This window comes from Mirounga angustirostris, unplaced genomic scaffold (genome assembly GCF_029215605.1).
Source record: "Mirounga angustirostris isolate CCGP_5_RB_7025 unplaced genomic scaffold, mMirAng1.0.hap1 SCAF_1, whole genome shotgun sequence".
NCBI lineage: Eukaryota > Metazoa > Chordata > Mammalia > Carnivora > Phocidae > Mirounga > Mirounga angustirostris.
Genome location: NW_026991709.1, coordinates 146,134,520 through 146,157,277, shown reverse-complemented (window position 1 = coordinate 146,157,277; position 22,758 = coordinate 146,134,520). Strand labels below are relative to the sequence as shown.

Below are 22,758 nucleotides of genomic sequence, written 5' to 3'. Positions count from 1 at the left end.
TGGGCTAAATGCCCCAATCAAAAGACACAGGCTAACAGACTGGATTAAAAAACAAGACCCATCGATATGCTGTCTGCAAGAGACTCATTTTAGAACCAAAGACACCCCCAGATTGAAAGTGAGGGGGTGGAAAACCATTTACCATGCTAATGGACACCAAAAGAAAGCTGGGGTGGCAATCCTTATATCAGACAAATTAGATTTTAAACCAAAGACTGTAATAAGAGATGAGGAAGGACACTATATCATACTTAAAGGATCTATCCAACAAGAAGATCTAACGATTGTAAATATCTATGCCCCTAACATGGGAGCAGCCAATTATATAAGGCAATTAATAACAAAAGCAAAGAAACACATCAACAACAATACAATAATAGTGGGGGACTTTAACATCTCCCTCACTGTAATGGACAGATCATCTAAGCAAAAGATCAACAAGGAAATAAAGACTTTAAATGACACATTGGACCAAATGGACTTCACAACATATTCAGAACATTCCACCCCAAAGCAACGGAATACACATTCTTCTCTAGTGCCCATGGAACATTCTCCAGAATAGATCACATCCTAGGTCATAAATCAGGTCTCAACCGGTACCAAAAGACTGGGATCATTCCCTGCCTATTTTCAGACCACAATGCTTTGAAACTAGAACTCAATCACAAGAGGAAAGTCAGAAAGAACTCAAATACATGGAGGCTAAAGAGCATCCTACTGAAGAATGAATGGGTCAACCAGGAAATTAAAGAAGAATTAAAAAAATACATGGAAACCAATGAAAATGAAAACACAACTGTTCAAAATCTTTGGGATGCAGCAAAGGCAGTCCTAAGAGGAAAGTATATAGCAATACAAGCCTTCCTCAAGAAACAAGAAAGGTCTCAAGTACACAACCTAACCCTACACCTAAAGGAGCTGGAGAAAGAACAGCAAATAAAGCCTAAACCCAGCAGGAGAAGAGAAATAATATTAAGATCAGAGCAAAATCAATGAAATAGAAACTAAAAGAACAGTAGAACAGATCAACGAAACTAGGAGCTGGTTCTTTGAAAGAATTAACAAGATTGATAAACCCCTGGCCAGACTTATCAAAAAGAGAAATGACCCAAATCAACAAAATCATGAATGAAAGAGGAGAGATCACAACCAACACCAAAGAAATACAAACAATTATAAGAACATATTATGAGCAACTCTATGGCAGCAAATTAGATAACCTGGAAGAGATGGATGCATTCCTAGAGATGTATCAACTACCAAAACTGAACCAGGATGAAATAGAAATCCTGAACAGACCTATAACCACTAAGGAAATTGAAGCAGTCATCAAAAATCTCCCAAAAAACAAAAGCCCAGGGCCAGATGGCTTCCCAGGGGAATTCTACCAAACATTTCAAGAAGAATTAATACCTATTCTTCTGAAACTGTTCCAAAAAATAGAAACGGAAGGAAAACTTCCAAACTCATTTTATGAGGCCAGCATTACCTTGATCCCAAAACCAGACAAAGACCCCATCAAAAAGGAGAATTACAGACCACTATCCCTAATGAACATGGATGCAAAAATTCTCACCAAAATACTAGCCAATAGGATCCAATAGTACATTAAAAGGATTATTCACCATGACCAAGTGGGATTTATCCCTGGGCTGCAAGGTTGGTTCAACATCCGCAAATCAATCAATGTGATACAATACATTAACAAAAGAAAGAACAAGAATCATATGATCCTCTCAATAGATGCAGAAAAAGCTTTTGACAAAGTACAGCATCCTTTCTTGATCAAAACTCTTCAGAGTATAGGGATAGAGGGTACATACCTCAATATCATAAAAGCCATCTATGAAAAACCTACAGCGAATATCATTCTCAATGGGGAAAAACTGAGAGCTTTCCCCCTAAGGTCAGGAACGCGGCAGGGATGTCCACTATCACCACTGCTATTCAACATAGTATTAGAAGTCCTAGCCACAGCAATCAGACAACAAAAAGAAATCAAAGGCATCCAAATTGGCAAAGAAGTCGTCAAACTCTCACTCTCTGCAGATGCTATGATACTTTATGTGGAAAACCCCAAAGACTCCACCCCAAAACTGCTAGAACTCATACAGGAATTCAGTCAAGTGGCAGGATATAAAATCAATGCACAGAAGTCAGTGGCATTCCTATACACCAACAACAAGACAGAAGAAAGAGAAATTAAGGAGTCGATCCCATTTACAATTGCACCCAAAACCATAAGATACCTAGGAATAAATCTAACCAAAGAGGCAAAGGATCTGTACTCAGAAAACTATAAAATACTCATGAAAGAAATTGAGGAAGACACAAAGAAATGGAAAAATGTTCCATGCTCATGGATTGGAAGAACAAATATTGTGAAGATGTCAATGCTACCTAGAGCAATCTACACATTCAATGCAATCCCCATCAAAATACCATCCACTTTTTTCAAAGAAATGGAACAAATAATCCTAAAATTTGTATGGAACCAGAAAAGACCCCGCATAGCCAGAGGAATGTTGAAAAAGAAAAGAAAAGCCGGAGGCATCACAATTCCGGACTTCAAGCTCTATTACAAAGCTGTCATCATCAAGACAGCATGGTTCTGGCACAAAAACAGACACATAGATCAATGGAACAGAATAGAGAGCCCAGAAATGGACCCTCAACTCTATGGTCAACTCATCTTCGACAAAGCAGGAAAGAATATCCAATGGAACAAAGACAGTCTCTTCAACAAATGGTGTTGGGAAAATTGGATAGCCACATGCAGAAGAATGAAACTGGACCATTTCCTTACACCACACACAAAAATAGACTCCAAATGGTTGAAAGACCTCAATGTGAGACAGGAGTCCATCAAAATCCTAAAGGAGAACACAGGCAGCAACCTCTTTGACCTCAGCCGAAGCAACTTCTTCCTAGAAACATCGCCAAAGGCAAGGGAAGCAAGGGCAAAAATGAACTATTGGGACCTCATCAAGATAAAAAGCTTTTGCAAAGCAAAGGAAACAGTCAACAAAACCAAAAGACAACCGACAGAATGGGAGAAGATATTTGCAAATGACATATCAGATAAAGGGCTAGTATCCAAAATCTATAAAGAACTCATCAAACTCAACACCCAAAGAACAAAGAATCCAATCAAGAAATGGGCAGAAGACATGAACAGACATTTTTCCAAAGAAGACATCCAAATGGCCAACAGACACATGAAAAAGTGCTCAATATCGCTCAGCATCAGGGAAATCCAAATCAAAACCTCAATGAGATACCACCTCACACCAGTCAGAATGGCTAAAATTAACAAGTCAGGAAATGACAGATGTTGGCGGGGATGCGGAGAAAGGGGAACCCTCCTACACTGTTGGTGGGAATGCAAGCTGGTGCAGCCACTCTGGAAAACTGTATGGAGGTTCCTCAAAAAGTTGAAAATAGAGCTACCCTATGACCCAGCAATTGCACTACTGGGTATTTACCCCAAAGATACAAAAGTAGGGATCCGAAGGGGTACGTGCACCCCGATGTTTATAGCAGCAATGTCCACAATAGCCAAACTGTGGAAAGAGCCAAGATGTGCATCGACAGATGACTGGATAAAGAAGATGTGGTATATATATACAATGAAATATTATGCAGCCATCAAAAGGAATGAGATCTTGCCATTTGCAATGACGTGGATGGAACTGGAGGGTATTATGTTGAGTGAAATAAGTCAAACAGAGAAAGACATGTATCATATGATCTCACTGATATGAGGAATTCTTAATCTCAGGAAACAAACTGAGTGTTGTTGGAGTGGGGGGTGGGGTGGGAGGGATGGGGTGACTAGGTGATAGACACTGGGGAGGGTACGTGCTCTGGTAAGCGCTGTGAATTGTGCAAGACTGTTGAATCTCAGATCTGTACCTCTGAAACAAATAATGCGATATATGTTAAGAAAAAAAAAAAAAGAAGAAGAAGAATGTAGTAGGAGGGGAAGAATGAAGCGGGGGAAATCGGAGGGGTCGACGAACCATGAGAGACAATGGACTCTGAAAAACAAACTGAGGGTTCTAGAGGGGAGGGGGGTGGGAGGATGGGTTAGCCTGGTGGTGGGTATTGAGGAGGGCACATTCTGCATGGAGCACTGGGTGTTATGCACAAACAATGAATCATGGAACACTTCATCTAGAACTAATGATGTAATGTATGGGGATTAACATAAGAATAAAAAAAATAAATAAATATTAAAAAAAAAAGATTACATTAGGGCACCTGGGTAGCTCAGTCAGTTGGCCATCTGCCTTTGGCTCAGGTCATGATCCCAGGGTCCTGGGATTGAGTCCCACACATCAGGTTCCCTGCTCAGCAGGGAGTCTGCTTCTCCCTCTCCCCCTCCCCACTTCTCGTGCTCTCTCTCTCTCAAATAAAATCTTAAAAAAAAAAGATTATGTTAGTAGGGGAAAACTCCCCATATACTTGAAAATTATTAAACAATAGAAAATATTCATTTGGATAGTATGGCACAAAGACAGATGATAGACCAACAGAAACAAATAGAGCCCAGGAAGAGACACTGATATGACAGGGGACACTGCAGAGCAGTGGAGAGAGGGTGACCTTCTCATTAAATAGCACTGGGAGAACAGCATACCCATATTACTTTTAAAAATAAAACTACCCATACATAGCACCACGCACACAAAACAATTGCAAATAAAGTTCTAAATAGAAAAAGGGAAAATAATAAAGCTTTTAGAAGAAAATGGAATAGACCATCTTAATGATGGTGGAAAACCAAAAAAAAAAAAAAGATAAATAAATAAGGATTGTGATCCTATTAGTAATCACAAAAATGATTATTAAAACTATTATGAGAAAATAATTAATGCCCCCATGAAATTGACAAAAACTTAAAGTCTGACTATATCAAATGTGCAAGATGTGGGTTCAGGTGTACTCCCATACCCTATTGGTGGGAGTATAAACCGATACACATGTGTGTCTGTGTATACTGAGGTATATTCCAACTTAACACACAGTAGTATAAATGAACAACAGTTTTCACAATTAGCATGTATCAATCTTGACCTAACATTAGAGCAAAAGAATTAAGTCTCCACAGGATTTGGTGCCATTTATTTATATGAAGTTTAACCTTAAGAACCAGTCAATGAGGGGCGCCTGGGTGGCTCAGATGGTTAAGCGTCTGTCTTCGGCTCAGGTCATGATCCCGGGGTCCTGGGATCGAGTCCCACATCGGGCTCCCGGCTCAGCGGGGAGCCTGCTTCTCCCTCTGACCCTCTCCCCTCTCATGCTGTTTCTCTCTTGCTGGCTCTCTAAAAAATAAATAAAATCTTTAAAAAAAAAAAAAAAAAAAACCAGTCAATGAAATATCTAGCAATACAGGGGCACCTGGGTAGCTCAGTTGGTTAAGCGTCCCAACTCTTGATTTTGGCTCAGGTCATGATCTCAGGGCTGAGATCGAGCCCCACATCAGGCTGGGTGTAGAGCCTGCTTAAGATTCTCTCTCTCCATCTCCCTCTGTCCCTCCCTCTCAAAAAGGAAAGGGGAAATGGGAAAAGGAAAAGGAAGGGCAGAAAAGAAATATCTAGCAAACAAAGATGGAAACACGATAAAGAAAAACTTGGGAATGTTTATCACAAAGTCAGAATAATAGCTACTCCTTGAAAGAAAAAGTAAGCTGCAATCCAAGAGGGACAGAGAAGAATTCTCTAAGCCACCAGCCTTTTTTTTTCCCCCAAGAGAGTGGGTGTATCAAAGTGTGTGCTTTTAACCATACATATAAGCATACACATAAATTTCACATGCTCTTTTATGACGTAAATTTCAAAAAAGAACCTACATTCAGAAATACCAGTAGGTGCTGGGAAAACAGTTTTCCTACCTGGAAAAAAGTTTTTAATTGTTGAAAATAGGAGGCTTAAAAATTATTTACCCTCAACTATGTCCTAAAGACATTAGACCTATATGTTAAAGAACTGCTACAATTGAGTTATTTTTATAAAAACAGAAACCCTTTTTTAGGGGGAATATAATCATCCCTTAATTTATCTGTCTTACAGAGACAATGTTAGAGTTCAGGCTGCCCCCACTATCCAAAAGTACCATGTTTCTGTGAAACCTTTCCTAAGCCCCAGTGGTGTAAAGCGAAGAGCAATTACATAAATAGACAAGATTTTGAGCATTCCCAGACCCCAAAAATAACCTCTCTCAGGCTTCTCTGATACCTTAGGACACATCTTGTTAACGGACGCAGAAAATACATCAAGACAAAGCTCAGGTGCTCAACAACACGGTTCAAAGCCATAGTGGCTTGATGCTGAGATGCTGAGTGTAGTTCCGGGGAAAGGAAGGACCATGGTGGGGCTGCTCTCCCTGCCTTGCAGGGCCGGGGGAAGCCTGCTGTGTAACAACTCGTTGCAAAACAAACCCTGAATGCTATTTTTGCTTTTTGCTTTTTTTCGTAGAAGCAGAAATCCTCTTTCCATTTCTTTCAATTAGAGAAAACAAGTGCTAGCATGGGTCTTTCGTAAAAGTGAAGTGGTGTAACGTGAACTTTTGAAAAGCAAGGGACACAGGCATGTGCTGTCCAAGCACATATCTAACTGCTTTTCAGATATTTTCATAAATTAGAGAGTCCTGGACTTCCTTCCCTCTTCATGAAAAATACACAAGACCTGTTATACATACCAAGACATTGAAAGGTACGTGTGCTACTAAAATACAAAATGTCATTATAAATATTAACAATAATTATTTAATAACAATATACATGGATATCAGACATTCTTCTTCATATTACATGTAGAGTGATAAACACAGGGAGGGGTGGGGAGAAGATATTCAATAAAGGATATAACCCCATGGACTAGAACTAATCATCTTTTACTACACATTAATCTAACTTTTAAAAATTAAAATACAAAGTTTTTAAAATTTCTTCACACTATTAAGAAAGTTTCTAGAAGACTCCTTTCTCCCTTGAGTTCCCATATTTTGTTCTTTCATATTTATACACAACATATTCCACTTCGTTGCAAGAGGTGGGATCAGTGTGTGAAGAGAATATTTACCTTCTTCATCTGTGTGCCCCCAAGTGTGCCTAGCTTGAGGCCTTAAACAATAAACTAAAGCATGTCTTGTGACTACAGATAAACATGACTTAATTCTTGTATTATTGATAAAGTACAATTTACCCGCTTTATTCATATCCCATAACGAGGGCTGACAATGCATTCAACCCTACAGGCTGGGAGTGTTCAAACTTCACTTCTGGCTCACTAGGGGTAAAATCTCACAGAGCTCTTCTCCACTTGCAACATCATTCCATTTCCATACAATGCAGCAAGTAATGAACTCAAAAGGAAGATGTTTATTGTGACATATTTTTTCATTCCTTAAGGAATGTTTTTCACCTATGGCTTTGCCTTGGGTGAAACGATGTCAAATGGTTTAAAGAAACAGAAATTGCGAACCTTTTAGGTCAGCTACTAAATCCTTTACATTGTAACACACAGGAGCTACACATCCTGGTTGCTTGGTTGGTTGGCCGGCTGGCTGGTTTTCAGCCATTAACAATGGCATGAGAAGGACAGTGAATAAATTAAAAAAAAAAAAAATCACATAATAAACACTACTTAATATTAAAATCAATGGATACTAGTGGGAGCTTCCTGTTTCTGAACTGCAAAATGGCAACCTGACAAGATAATCATGGGGCTTTTGAGGCTCACAGAAAATTCCCTGCATACACCTTGCTTATGAAACTGGTGTATCAGTAAGTTTAAAAGCAGGGGAGGACTAAGAATATGTTAGTAAAAAAGCTACTTATGATGTTTGTGCTTGCTATCATCTTTTAAAAGGCAAGACATTTTTGAAAGTGAAGGACAAAGCTAGTTCATTTTTACACGTGCTCCGCTGTAGGTCACTTGCTCACAGTGGCTTGTCGGGATTATTTAAATTCAAGAGCAATACTTGGTTGACAGGCTCCTCACTGCTGCAGGCTACAATCCGCACACAGTGCCTGAAGGGTTATTACAATTGCGGGTGTCTACAGAGGACAACAAAGGAGCCTTACCCCTTCCCGAAGGCACCTCATTAGCACCGTGTATGCAGCCAAGGGGACAGCCCAGCATTCTCTAGGGTTCTTCTTTTTTTCTTCCTAAAATGAAGTGGAAGGAAAGGCCGTGAAGCTAACAGCACAAAAGATATTAACCCGTTCAAGAAAAAGGCAGTTTCAAATACACAAACTATCTAAAACTTCTTAATATTCTATTTAAAGTATTACAGATTACCTGACAGTTCTGCCCTCATTAGGGGGTCTTTTACTAAATTGTACATACAAGGTATTTCTCTTTCTCATCATATTCTATGTGATGTTCATCAGACCCCTTCATCAGAAACCAGACGAAAAGAAGTGAGAAATGACAATATGATCCAGTTGGTAGAGAAACTACTCTGTTGATAATTGTAGATGATAATACAGTTATTCCTACCTAAAAGTTATTACACTATCTGAAACGATTTGAAGGCATGGAATACACAGTTCTGAGGAATATTCAGGATGACCCATAAGTACAAGTAAAAGAGAGTATGTTACCTAATAAGACAATGTGTTAAAAAAAAAAATAAGCAAATGTGATTAGCAGGTCCACTAATTTTAATGATATCGGCAATGATTCTCTCACGAACCAAATTAGGGTAATAACCACTAAAACCCTCCTGCAGTGTATCAAATAAAATCAAAATATAAATCAGGTACCACAGAGAAAGGTGGGAAAAATTAATCTCTTTAAAGCAAAAGAAATTAGTTACTGTTAAGAGAAAATATTTAAGATTGTCCAAATTTTAGAACTGGTACCTTACTGATCCAAATGTTTTTTATACTTACGATGAGACTTACGACCCATTAAAACCATATCCTCACTTTTTTTCTTTCTGTTTTGGGGTTTGTTTGTTTTTTTTCAAATCCTCACTTAATCACAAAATTCCACACAGCTGGGGTGCTTGGGTGGCTCAGTCAGTTAAGCATCTGACTCCATCAGGTCATGATCTCAGGGTCCTGGGATCGAGCCCCACATGCTCCCTGCTCAGCAGGGAGTCTGCTTCTCCCTCTGCTCCCCCATGCTCTCGTGTGCACACACTCTCTCTCAAATAAATACATAAAATCTTTTTTAAAAAATTTCAGTCATAATCGAGACATTATCATCCCAAGCTGCTGCTCCAGCTTAAAAATCACTAATTCAGCACCCAATTTAACTTCCAAACACAATTTTCCTCCTTTCCAGCTCACTTATTCAAAACATCTACCACAATCTTTTTTTTTTTTTTTAAGATTTTATTTATTTATTTGACAGAGAGAGAGAGCAAGAGCAGGAACACAAGCAGGGGGAGTGGGAGAGGGAAAAGCAGGCTTCCCGCTGAGCAGGGAGCCTGATGCGGGGCTTGATCCCAGGACCCTGGGATCATGACCCAAGCCGAAGGCAGAGGCTTAACGACTGAGCCACCCAGGCGCCTGATCTACCACAATCTGTCTGTAATGTATCACCTACCCTCCCTCCCGGCCACTTAGATGCCGTGGTCTACCATTCAATCACTCCTGCCAAAAGCCTGAACACCTCACCCTCCAATATGCCCTTTTCCCCTCTCTGGGGAAACCAACCCTGGAGGGAGCCAGTGGCTTGTCTTCTCCAGGTCTGTGCTCAGGCACCTAGAACACAGAGAGTCCATGAATGACTTAGGCTTTGAAAGCCCAGGGACCTTCAATATCACTCTGCAGCCTCCCATTCGTTCCTCTCTATGACCAATTCCTTCTTTGAAAGGACTTCACACCTGGGATCCTCCCACCACTGCACCTGCTTTCCTCCTCCTCAGAGATCATGGAAGTGGTGAGAAAGGAGCTCCCAGTGTTCCTACCCCTGAAGCTGTCTGCTACTTACACCCAGTGGTTATACCAGGAGAGGATCCTCCACCATTCCATGTGGGCTCAGGATCCCATTCATATCTTGCCTCCTTCAGGGTCATTAGGTTATGGACTATCCCATACCACTCCTAAATTTTCAAAGTCCTGTCCACCGGGTCCTTTCCATTTCTGCTAGAATAGGCTAACTGTCCCCATCTTTCAAACAGGGCCCCCTGCAGCCCCCAGCACCCCCCCCACAACTTTTCACAACCATTCTCATTTCACATTGCCTTTCCCAACTTCCTCACCTCCTGCTAAAGCCTCAGCACACTCATACTGCACAGAGCCAGGAAAAGGCTCTCCGAAGGGGTCTGAACAGAGAAAACGCAAACATCTGTTGGGGGGAGGGTGTGAAATCACTGCAAGCAGGAGGAACAGTAAGTGCAAAGGCGTTGAGGCAGGAATATGGCATGGCGGGTTCAAAGAGCTGTGAGGAGGTCAATGTGGCGGGAAGAGGAAGACAGCAGGACAGCAGTGAGAGCTGAGGTCACACAGGCACTGGGAAGGCAGCCCCCAGTGGCCACCACAGCAAATGGTGGGATTTGGTGGTGCCAACAAGCAAGACAAGAAGCACTGGAGGGCTCTGAGGAAGGACGCCGTACTCTCTCATGTGTTTTTAACAGGCTCACTCTGGCTAATGTCTGGAAAATAGACTGTAATGGACACAAGAATAAAGCAAGGACACCATCTAAGAGTTCTTACAACAGTCCAGGTGAAAGATCATTAATGGCTGGGCAAAAAAAAAAAAAAATGACAAAATAGGAATACCTGGGCTCAAGGTGGGAGGTATCCTTGATAAAAGAAAAAAATACATAAACCATAAATGTATTGCCTCCTAATGTTCTCTGCAGAATCTACTCTGGTCTTCCATCCTCAAGCTTGTCACCTTGGGCTGCTCCCAGACAGCCAACAGGACAGGGCTTAGGTCTCTGTATTATACACTCTCGCTTCAGGTTAGTCTATGTCAGCATTGACCTGAGATTTTAAGGTTCACGTGTATTTAAAATGACAATTCCACAAAAGCCCTCATCTCATGAAAAGGTATTGATTTTTATGGATGCAGGGACATAACTTCCTTTTCTAGTTTGCTATCCTAAGTTGTAGTCAAATGCCACAGAATCATCCCTTTATGAAAATAGCCTTAGCTTATATCCAATTAAAACACGTACCAAAGAAAATGATTCTCTAGACCTACTTTTCGAAGCAAATAGAAATAGGATTCTGTATGATTCCATTTATAAAATTCTAGAAAATGCAAACTAGTCTATATGACAGAAAGCAAATCAGCTGTTGCCTGGGAGCAGGAAGAGGGACAGGAGGGAGGGATTACAAGGGTGTGGAGAAACTTTTAGAGGTGATGGATATGTTCATTATCTGAACTGTGGTGATGGTTTCACAGGTGTATACATATATCAAAATTGATCAAATTGTAATCTTTAAACATGTGCAGTTGATTGCATGCCACTTACATGAGTAGACTCTCAACCCTGATTAGATGGCAGACTAGGTACCTGACCCCTCTTCTAATAAAAGCAACACCTTGTATTCTACATTCTTACAATGTATCAGAGATGTGACAGGAAAACAAAGAATCAAACCAAAAATTAGATAATCGCAAGCGTGAGAGCTCAACTGAGCACTGAGCTTTCTTTTACTCTAAGGGCCTGCAAAACTTGGTCAGTCTGAGCTTTGATGTCAAGGCCCCACTCAAGGTAAAGTAAAACTGCCTTTCACCAAACTTGGCACAGGTGAGGAGAGACAAGAGGGAGAGAGGAAGGGAGGTGGGAGCCCTAAGTACTGATTAAGAAATATATTCATTAATTAAGAAATAACTCCAATGTATGTATTTCCATAGGCTATGCCTGGTTGGCTCAGTCAGTCCATAGGCTATTCTTAAAAGTGTACAACTACTAGGGCACCTGGGTGGCTTATTTGATTAAGCGTCTGCCTTCAGGTCAGGTCATGATCTCAGGGCTGTAGGATGGAGCCCTGTGTCAGGCTCCATGCTCAGTGGGGGGTCTGCTTGTCCCTCTCCCTTTGCTCCTCCCCCTGCTAATGCTCTCTCTCCCTCAAGTAATTTTCTTTTATTTGAGAGAGAGAGAGAGAGAGTGAGCACAAGCAAGGGGGAGGAGGGAGAGGGAGAAGCAGACTCCCTGCTGATCAGGGAGCCCAATGAGGAACTCGGTCTCAGGACCCCAGGATCACAACTTAACCGACTTACCCGACTGAGCCACCCAGGCGCCCCTAAATAAATTTAAGGAGTGTATAACTATTAAGAGAAAAAAAGCAAGTTGTCCTAATTGGACATAAAAATGAATCAAAATAAGAATCTACATGTCTGTTTGCTCATACATACAAAAGTAACTTTGTTAATACAAGTAGGGATGTGATTAGACTGGGGAATGAGGCTTATAGGGAACAAAAATAGGAAAGCCACTTTCCCTATATACCTTTTTTTTTTTTTAAGATTTTATTTATTTATTTGACAGAGAGAGACAGACACAGAGAGAGCACAAGCAGGGGGAACAGCAGAGGGAGAGGGAGAAGCAGTCTCTCCACTGAGCAGGGAGCCCAATGCGGGGCTCGATCCCAGGACTCTAAAATCGTGACCTGAGCTGAAGGCAGACACTTAACGACTGAGCCACCCAGGCGCCCCCCCATATACTTTTCTTGACTTCCTAGTTTTCTAGCTTCATGAATGTGTTGTCTCATCAAAATATAAAATTACCTAAGAATAAATTCAACCAAAGATAGATGTACAAAAGTTTTATGAATAGAATGAACTAACTTAAATGAAAGTATTTCTAAAAATAGAAATATATAGAAGTGCCATTTTTATGCACTGGAAGACAAAATACCATCAACATACCAATACTTTCCTGACACATGGGTTCAGTACAATTCCAAATATGCAGAAGACTCAAAATTATCAAGGTAACAGTACTTCCCAAATTGATCTGCATAGTCAATGCAATTTCTTTAAATGATTTGCAGAACTGAACAAGCTGATTCCAATGTGCAAAGGGCCAAGAATAGCCAAAACATTTATGAAAAAAAAAAAAGGAGGAGGACAGATTTGTTGTACCAGCTACCACTAATTATGCAGCTAAATGATTTTAAATAATGATGTTTTATAATAATTATGGTAGAAAGTCAGTTTAATTTAGATACTAAAGATACTCAGGTTATACAACATTTGAGCAAGATCTAGGACACGTTCATAAATACAGTGAGAGAACTTCCTAATCAACTACAACTTACCAGTACTTCTTTAAAACTCAGTATCACCAATGTTTATAGCAGCAATGTCCACAACAGCCAAACTATGGAAAGAGCCCAGACATCCACTGACAGATGAATGGATAAAGAACATGTGGTATACATATACAATGGAATATTACTCAGCCATCAGATAGGATGAATACCTACCACTTACATCAACATGGATGGAACTGGAGGGTATTAAGCAAGCAGTCAGTCAGAGAAAGATAAAAACCATATGTTTTCACTCGTACACGGAATTTAAGAAACAAAACAGATGAACGTAAAGGAAGGGAAGGAAAAATAAGATGAAAATTGAGTGGGAGGCAAACCATAAGAGATGCTGAACCCTAGGAAACAAACAGGGTTGCTGGAGGGGAGGTGGGTGGAGGGATGGGGATAATTGGTGATGGGCATTAAGGAGGGCACCTGATGTAATGAGCACTGGATGTTATACGCAACGGATGAATCACTAAATTCTACCTCTGAAACTAATAAAAAAAAAACCTCAGTATCAAATGAATAACTCATAATTTATCATTATCAATTCAATAATATTCAGAAAAAACACAAAAGAAATACTAATTTTTTGTTGAATTCAATAGCACTTCAATATTGTAACTTAAGAAATAAGTCAAATTCTGTAGTCACAAACTCTCATGGCCATGTTAAGAGCTCTATTTGCACAAAGTAGTGTTTTTAACTGAAAGGAAGCTTTTATACACAAAGAACCAATGGCCTCCTCTTGAAGGAGTCAAAGATGGTAGCAATCTAGAAAGTAGTTTGGGGGACTTTTGGTCAATTGGGTTTTTTTTGTTTTTTTTTTTTAAGATTTTATTTATTTATTTGAGAGAGAGAGAGTACGAGAGGGAAGAGGGTCAGAGGGAGAAGCAGACCCCCGCTGAGCAGGGAGCCTGATGCGGGACTCGATCCCGGGACTCCAGGATCATGACCTGAGCCGAAGGCAGTCGCTTAACCAACTGAGCCACCCAGGCGCCCCGGTCAATTGGTTTTTAAATATGGCTTGAGAATTTCCTATACTTCCTAGGAGGCAATGGGAGAGAGGGAACATGACAGACAGACAAGGATAGGGACAGACATAAAGACACTGATAAACTTAATATTTCAGAGGTAAACTTTCCCCAAGGTTCCTTAGGTATGCTCTAAGAGGCAAAGTCAAAACAACTTTTATAGGATATTAACACTTGTCAGCCAGGATTTGTCAGAACAGGTCAAAGAGCAATAGAGTTAATCAGATGGTCTCACCTGGGTGGCTACAAGGTAGATCAGCTCCCCAAGGGTTGGTAAGAGGCACTGTTTTAATTTACTGTTTCTGAAGTTTTCCCTAATTAATTCAGTTAAGATAGTAACTGCCTGAAAAGGAAAAAAAGGTATATTAGTTCATATATATCTCTCAGTTCTTTTGCCTATATATAAAAGAAAAGACACTCTATAAAATTCACCCTCCATTTTTAAAGCCTAATTTCCAAATTATTTTCAAAATATGGGTCTTAATCCTGAAAAAAAAAAAAGGTAACTGTCCCAGATGAAGGTAAAAATACATCCAGTGAAAGAAATGCACATACATATATCACTTGTCAGTTACCACACACTTTCACTGTATTGCTGATCTGATGAGGCAACTGCTGCTCCATCTCTAAAGACAGGAAATGAAGGATGAAAGACAAACAGCGGGTCTCTGTCCAGTTCACTCAGATAGCCAGGATCCGAGCACAGATTTCACCATGCCAGAGCCTACTATCCTCCAGCACACCCCAGTTTGAAAATTTCTTACACTACATGAAACTTTTAAATGATTCCTCTAAAATTTTGAGAGTAGGAAATATACCGAAGTTTCAATATAATCCACTTTGAAATTCATCAGGATATTTTATCAGATCCAGTTAATTTCCTGAGAGTCATGCTAAGAAAATACATACACTCATCACCAGAATTCATATACCAGAATGCAAGTTAATCAAATCACAGTGTGACCATAAAGTAGAATAAAATGGGTTCAGAATGATACATATAGAATGGCCCCATTCTGAGATGGAAAAAATGTATATAAAGTAGTGTGGTAGCACTGCTCTAAAACAGTGTGATTCCAAAATGTTCAGTAACTCATACAAAAGTAAAAAGAAAATGAAAAACAGAAGAAACAAACTGCTCTAAAACAGATAAAACGGTTTCTTACTGTCAACAAAGATTTAAGTACAGAAACTGAGAATAACAGGGCGCCTGGATGGCTCAGTCGGTTAAGTGTCTGCCTTCAGCTCAGGTCATGATCTCGGGGTCCTGGGACTGAGTCTTGCATCAGGCTCTTAACTCAGCGAGGAGCCTGCTTCCCCCTCTCCCTGTGACTCCCCCCTGCTTGAGCTCTTTGTCAAATAATATAAATAAAATCTTGAAGAAGGAAGGAAGGAAGGAAGGAAGGAAGGAAGGAAGGATGGAAGGAAGGAAGGAAGGAAGGAAGGAAAGAAACAAAAGAAAAGAAAAGAAACAAAAGAAAAGAAAACTGAGAGTAAACATTTAAAAACTTCCAGAGCCATCTAACACTGTCACAACATCCAAGCATGTGATCATGGGCCTCCCTCTGTAAACAAGAGTAGACGGGTTGGACCTGCATGTGGGGCTGCTGCACAACAGCCATGCACTAGAGGAACACTTGTTGATGTGGCATTTTTTTTAAACAGCTTTATTAAGTTATAACTGACACAGAATAAACTGCATATATTTAAAGTGTACCACTGGGTACATTTGACATACATACGCATCTTTGAAATCATCATCACAGTCAAGATAACAACACCTCCACATGTTACTTCAAGTTCCCTTGGTAATCTCTCCATCTCACTCCCTTTCATTCTTTCCCCAGACAGCCATTGATTTACTTTGTCATTAATTCATATTTTATGTAAATGGGATCATGCCCTATGTATTCTTTTTGGTCTGCTCTGTTCACTTAGCATAATGCATTTGAGAGTCACCCATGTTGCAGCATATATCAATAGTTTGTTCTTTTTATTGCTGAGTCGTATTCCCCTGAATGGATATACCAAAATGTGTAACCCCCACCACTCACTGCCTCACACACAATGAGTGTGAAGGAAAGGGAAACATATAAATCACATTAGCCCTTGCAGCAGGTCACTTCTCCTACAGTCTTCCTTTTCCTTGACCTTTACTGATCATCCACTAGCATTACATGAACCATCTGAAATTAACAGCATTCAGACTTTTTTTTTTTGTAACCTACAAACACAGAAATTTGTCACCAGCACTCCTACTCCAAAAGAACAGCTAAAGGAAGTATTCCAAAGAGAAACTAAATGATAAAGAACCTTAGAATTAACAGGAAGGAAACAAGAACATGAGAAGAATATAGGTAAATATAACAGGTTTTCCTTCTCCTTTTAGGTTTCCTAAACTATGTTTGATGGTTGAAACAAATATTATAATAATGTCTGATTTGGTTCTAAATGAATTTAGAGGACATATTTAAGACAATTATATAAAAATGAGGGAAATTAAAAGGTTGAAAAGGAAGGTAAGTTTTCTATACTTCACTTGAACTAATAAAATGATAGGTTATGTAAAATTATACACATATGTATGTTATGTATATATATAATATCTAGGACCAGTAAAAATCTATACAAATACACTCTAAAATACTATAAAAAATCAAAATGTTCAGTAACTCATACAAAAGTGAAAAGAAAATGAAAAACAGCAAGAAGAAACAAAATGGTAGACTTAATAGCAAATATATGATTATATTAAATGTAATAGTCTAAATACAACAATTAAAAGACAGAGTTCATTTAAAAATATGACCCAACTTTATGCTATCTACAAGAAACTCAAAGATAGTGATATAGGCAGATTGAAAGTAATATATAACATATATACATGTATGTACATACATATACATGTATATATGTGTGTAGGTATGTATACACACATGAATGTATATACATATACATGTATATATGCGTATATATACATGCATTCATGTATGTGTGTGTGTATATATATATGGCATTAAAGCAAAACAGGAATGTATATGTTAATATCACATAACATAGATTTCAGAGCAAAGAAAATTACATAATAATAAAAGGGTCAATCCACCAATAAAATATACCAATCATAAATGTGCATGCATCATTAACAAAACAGCTGTAAAATATGTGAACCAAAAACTGACAAAGTTATAAAAAGAAACAAACCCTCAGTTATAGTTGCAGACTTCAACACCCTTCTCTCAATAACTGATAAAACAAGTAGGCAGAAAATGAGCAGACATCAAAAGGACCTAACTCTACACACACAAATTTGGCAACTTAGACAAAATGGACCAACCCCTTAGAAAACACAAACTATCACAACCCACCCAATATGAAATAGAAAATTATTTGCAGATGACATGATTGTCTTCACAGAAAATACCAAAGAATCTACAGAAACAAACTACTATAACTTATAAGTGAATCTGGCAAGGTGACAGGATAAAATATCAGCATTCAAAAACTAACTGTATTTCTTCATATAAGTAATGAACACATGGAAACTTAAATTAAAAATGCCATTTACAATCACTGCAAATATTAAATACTTACATATAAGTCTAACAAAACATGTATAGGATCTATATGCTTAACTACACAATATTCTTTAAAAGAAATCAAAGAAGATCTTAATAAATGGAGAGATGACTGTGTGTGTATTGTATTTTCTGTAATTATGACCTTTCTGACTGGGGAGAGACTGACCCTCCTCCCAAGGCTAGCCAATTCTTAGAGAAAGCAAAGGCTCAGATTAACTATGTCTTTGATAGGCAAACTTGCCAATCCGGACCCTGACACTCCTCTATCTGGCCCATACACCCCAGGAGGCACTATTCTTCTGCCTTCATCATCCCAGGGCCAGTTACCACCCAATTAGAGACTATCCCTATAGCCCAAACACTGCTGAAGTTACTCAAACAACCCAATCCTAAACTGTTCACCCCTCCTTTGCCTTTCCTGTGGAAACCCCAATAAAGGCCATGGCTTTAAGCATTTCCCTTGCTGCCATCTTCTGCCTCCTAATCACTGTAGTATTTTTCCATGTGGCCCTGTGGCATGCCACACCTGTCCCTAAGGACCTGTGAATATAATAAACTTTATTTTCCTGAGCCTCTCCTCTGTCTCTTTTGGTGGCCAGTCCTGACTGACCATCTTATAAACAAATACAAAACAAGAGATATACTATGTGCATAGATAGAAAAACATAGTAAAGATGTCAATTTTCCCCAATCTGATAGCCCAGTTTAATGCAATTCCTACCAAAATCCCAGCAAAAATTTTTGTATCAACAAGATTATTCTAAAATTTATGTGGAGAACACCTGGGTGGCTCAGTCAGTTGGGCATCTGCTTTCTGCTCAGGTCATGATCCCAGGGTCCTGGGATCGAGTCCTGTCGGGCACCCTGCTCAGCAGGGAGTCTGCTTCTCCCTCAACCCCTCCCCCCAGCTTGTGATCTCTCTCTCACATACACTACCTCTCTCTCTCAAATAAATAAAATCTTTAAAAAAAAATAAAATTTATGTGGAAAGGCAAAAGAATTAGAATAGCCGAAACAGTTCTGAAAAGAAAAGGGGGGTTGAAATTATTTTACCTGATTTCAACACTTATTACATAGATAATGTAATCAAAACCATGTGGCACTGCCAAAGAGATGGACATATCGATCAATAGAACAAAGAATCCAAAAATAGCTCTACAAAAGTATGGCCTAGTGATTTCTGACAAAGGTGCAAAGGCAATCCAATGGAGGAAAGTCAGCCTTTTCAACAAATGATGCTGGAGCAACCGGCTATCCAAAGGACAGAGGAAAAAAGTAAGCCTCTACCCAAGTCTAACACTTTATACAAAATACTAACTTAAAATGGACCATGGACTTAAATGTTTAATATGAAAAATGAAACTATAAAACTGGGGGGAGGGGGATGGGATAAAGTCTTCAGGATCTAGATAAAAAAGTAGACTTGACACCAAAAGCACAGAGACATTATATCAAAGAAGATGTGCAGTTGGCAAATAAGCACATGAAAACATGTTCAATGTGATTAGCAATTAGGGAAACACAAATTAAAACCATAATGAGATATCACCACACACTTATCAGAATGGCAAAAATACAAAATAGTGACACCACCAATTTCCACCGAGGATGGAAAGAAACTAGACCACTCATACATTGCTGGTAGGATACAAAATGGTACAGACACTCTGGAAAATAGTGTAGCAGTTTCTGGGGGGGGGGGGGGGGGGGGACACTAAACATGTGATTACCCAGCAAACTCCCCTGAGCATATATCCCAGAGAAACTGTGATTTGGTGGTAAGTATACTCTTTACCTAACCCCAGATCTTAGGAACTTATCCCAGGGGCACCTGGGTGGCTCAGTTGTTGGGCGTCTGCCTTCAGCTCAGGTCATGATCCCGGGGTCCTGGGATCGAGCCCCGCATCTGGCTCCCTGCTCAGTGGGAGGCCTGCTTCTCCCTCTCCCACTCCCCCTGCTTGTACTCCCTCTCTCGTTGTCTCTCTCTCTGTCAAATAAATGGATAAAATCTTTAAAAAAAAAAAAAAAAAAAAAAAAAGGAACTTATCCCAGAGAAATGAAGACTTTCATTCACATAAAAACCTGCACATCAATGTTTATAGCAGCCTTATAAATGGTTAAATAAACTGTGGTACAACTGATAACATGGAACACCATTCATCAATAAAAAGGAACTACTGACACATGCAACAACCTGGATGAATCTCCAAAGAATTACGCTAAATATTAAAAGTTAGTCCCAACAGGTTACATACCATATGATTGAATTTATGCAACATTCTTGAAATTACACAAGTATAGAAATGAAGAGTAAATTAGTGGTTGCCAGTGGTTGGGGTGGGGGTGGGACATGTGCTAGAGCAAATGCATGTGGTTATAAAACAGCAATATGAGGGATCCCTAGGGATGAAACTGTTCTGTTCTTTTTTTTTTTTTTTTAGAAGAGTCATTTCTTTTTTTCTTTTTAAGATTGTATTTATTTATTTGACAGAGAGAGACAGCGAGAGCAGGAACACAAGCAGGGGGAGCGGGAGAGGGAGAAGCGGGCTTCCCGCTGAGCAGGGAGCCCAATGCGGGACTCGATCCCAGGACCCTGGGACCATGACCTGAGCCGAAGGCAGACGCTTAACAACTGAGCCACCCAGGCGCCCCTAAACTGTTCTGTTTCTTAACTGTTTTAATGCCAATATCCTGGTTGTAACATTGTACCATAATTGTCCAGGATGTTACCATTGTGAAAAACTGGATGGAGCATAAGCATACATACATATCTTCTCTGTATTATTTTTTACAACTGCATATGATCTACAATTATCTCAAAATAAAAGGTTAAATTTGTTTAAAAAGTCAACCTCATACTAAATTTGAAACCTAGATCCCACTTTCTGCTTCACAAAGTTAGTGTCAGGGATTTATAACATTTCTCCATTTTATAATCCACTGCCATTTTGTATCAGTGAGCATCACTTGAAATTAAAAACATTTCAATGCTGCAGATCCTTAAAGAGATAAAACTGTCTGGACTGCCTGCAGTGTAAAAGAAATTGCTTTGGAGCTTAGTGTCTTATAAATAGACACACATCATAGAATCTATACTGGTAATGGCACAGCAACCTGACATGTCACCTGCAAAAGTTAACTCTGGATAGCACTAAACAGTCCACAACTGATAATGTTTGTCTGCAATGTTATTTGTATAGATTTTCCACTTGCTATTTTTAAATTTTTAAAGGAATTTTAATATTAAAAAGGGAAAGTGTAAGATTAATAAACTAACATGCCGCATAAATGACATATACCAAGGAGAAAAATAAGTTTTAGTTGACCTCGGTACAATAACATTCGAAAATGCTGAAACTAAACAGAACGAAAAGATTAAAAATACATTTGCTTAGTTCTTCTTCAAACTCAAAAAATCAAGTAATGTGTGGATATTGTTCTAATGCTTATTTTTCTATATTCTGCAAAAATGCACCTGGCCTCCTAACACTGAAACTAAGAGCCAAAAATACGAGGCATCTGAGTGGCTCAGTGGGTTAAGCGTCCAACTCTTGATTTCAGTTCGGGTCATGATCTCATGGGATCAGGCCCCGCATTGGGCTCCACACTGGGCATAGAGCCTGCTTAAGATTCTCTCTCTCTCTCTCTCTCCCTCTGCCCCTCCCCCCACCACACACACATGTTATCTCTATAAAAAAAAAATTTTAAGATTTTATTTATTTATTTGCCAGAGAGAGAGCAGAAATAGGCAGAGCGGCAGAGGGAGAGGGAGAAGCAGGCTCCCCACTGAGCAGAGAGCCCGACGTGGGGCTTGATCCCAGGACCCTGGGATCATGACCTGAGCTGAAGGCAGACGCTTAATTGACTGAGCCACCCAGGCACCCCAAAAATTTTTTAAAGAAATATAAAAACAGGATATTCAAGTATTACACTACTATTGTGTTCATTTTTTGAAAAACCAAAGTAAAGAAAAACGAGCGGATGGGAGGGGTCTTATTTCTAGCATCATTATTAATGGAGACTATCCTTCTGCAACCACAGGCATGATTACTACGAATAATAATTTAAGATTGTACTATTTCCTAAACTACTTTGAAATCCAAACCCATTTTATACCAACTTTGACAAGGTGTAACAAGAGCTCTTTCAGCTTTATCTGAAGTCATCAGATTGAATTAAATAGTAAAATGTGCATCAGTCTTACATACCCTGGACTGAGTCTCTTAGGTCAAAGGCAGAAAGACAGGAAGATGAATTAAGAATGCCAAGGCTTAGAAGTTCTGTGGTTATAAAGCTAATACTCTGACACTTGTACAGATATAATTTACTTGCTCTTGACCCTCAAAATAGTTCTTAAATGTTTCTGTTCAAGGTTATACAATTAAAAGCTACAAAAAGAAACTGAATTCAACCCCAGATCCAGAAAATATCTGGCATTTCCTATTTGGTCAGTGTTTTTAGGCCAAAGGGACCTCTTTCTAAACCCTACTAACCTGAACCTTGTTCAGCATTCTCCCCTAACCTCTGAAGAGGTATTCCACAATCTCAAGTGAACAGAGAATTCCAACTGATACCACTCTGCCCAGGCTTTTTCTTTCTTAGAACCCCACTTTCAATGTCCCCAACATAGCTAGGGCACATAAAATAAGAACATGATAAGCCTCACAGTCCTTTCTTACATTTTATTCGTATTAAATCTTAGATTCCCTTGGATCTTGCATTTCTGATTAAGTTTTGCCAAGTAAAATCACACACCTGTAGACTTGAAACTTCAAACCCTTCATTCTCACAAGTGCTGGTTAAAAACGTGAAACAGAGTGAGAACGAAGTCTTGACACACAAAGGCAGGCCAATGATGCAGAACAAAGATGGAAAACCTGTTTGAAGAGAATATAATTCTGCTCTGTAT

The 22,758-nt window shown here is 39.3% G+C and overlaps 1 protein-coding gene across 9 annotated transcripts in view; it reads right to left on the bottom strand.

Annotated features, from left to right (window-relative positions):
• Positions 1 to 22,758, bottom strand: part of ULK4 (unc-51 like kinase 4) — a 599,599-nt gene that overhangs the window by 493,887 nt on the left and 82,954 nt on the right. For all 9 annotated transcript variants that reach the window (XM_064589489.1, XM_064589509.1, XM_064589506.1 and 6 more), the window contains 2 exons: positions 14,504 to 14,611; positions 8,093 to 8,176 (listed from right to left, as the gene is read on the bottom strand). In XM_064589489.1, coding sequence (XP_064445559.1) covers positions 8,093 to 8,176; positions 14,504 to 14,611 — 192 coding nt within the window. The remainder of the gene's footprint in view (positions 1 to 8,092; positions 8,177 to 14,503; positions 14,612 to 22,758) is intronic.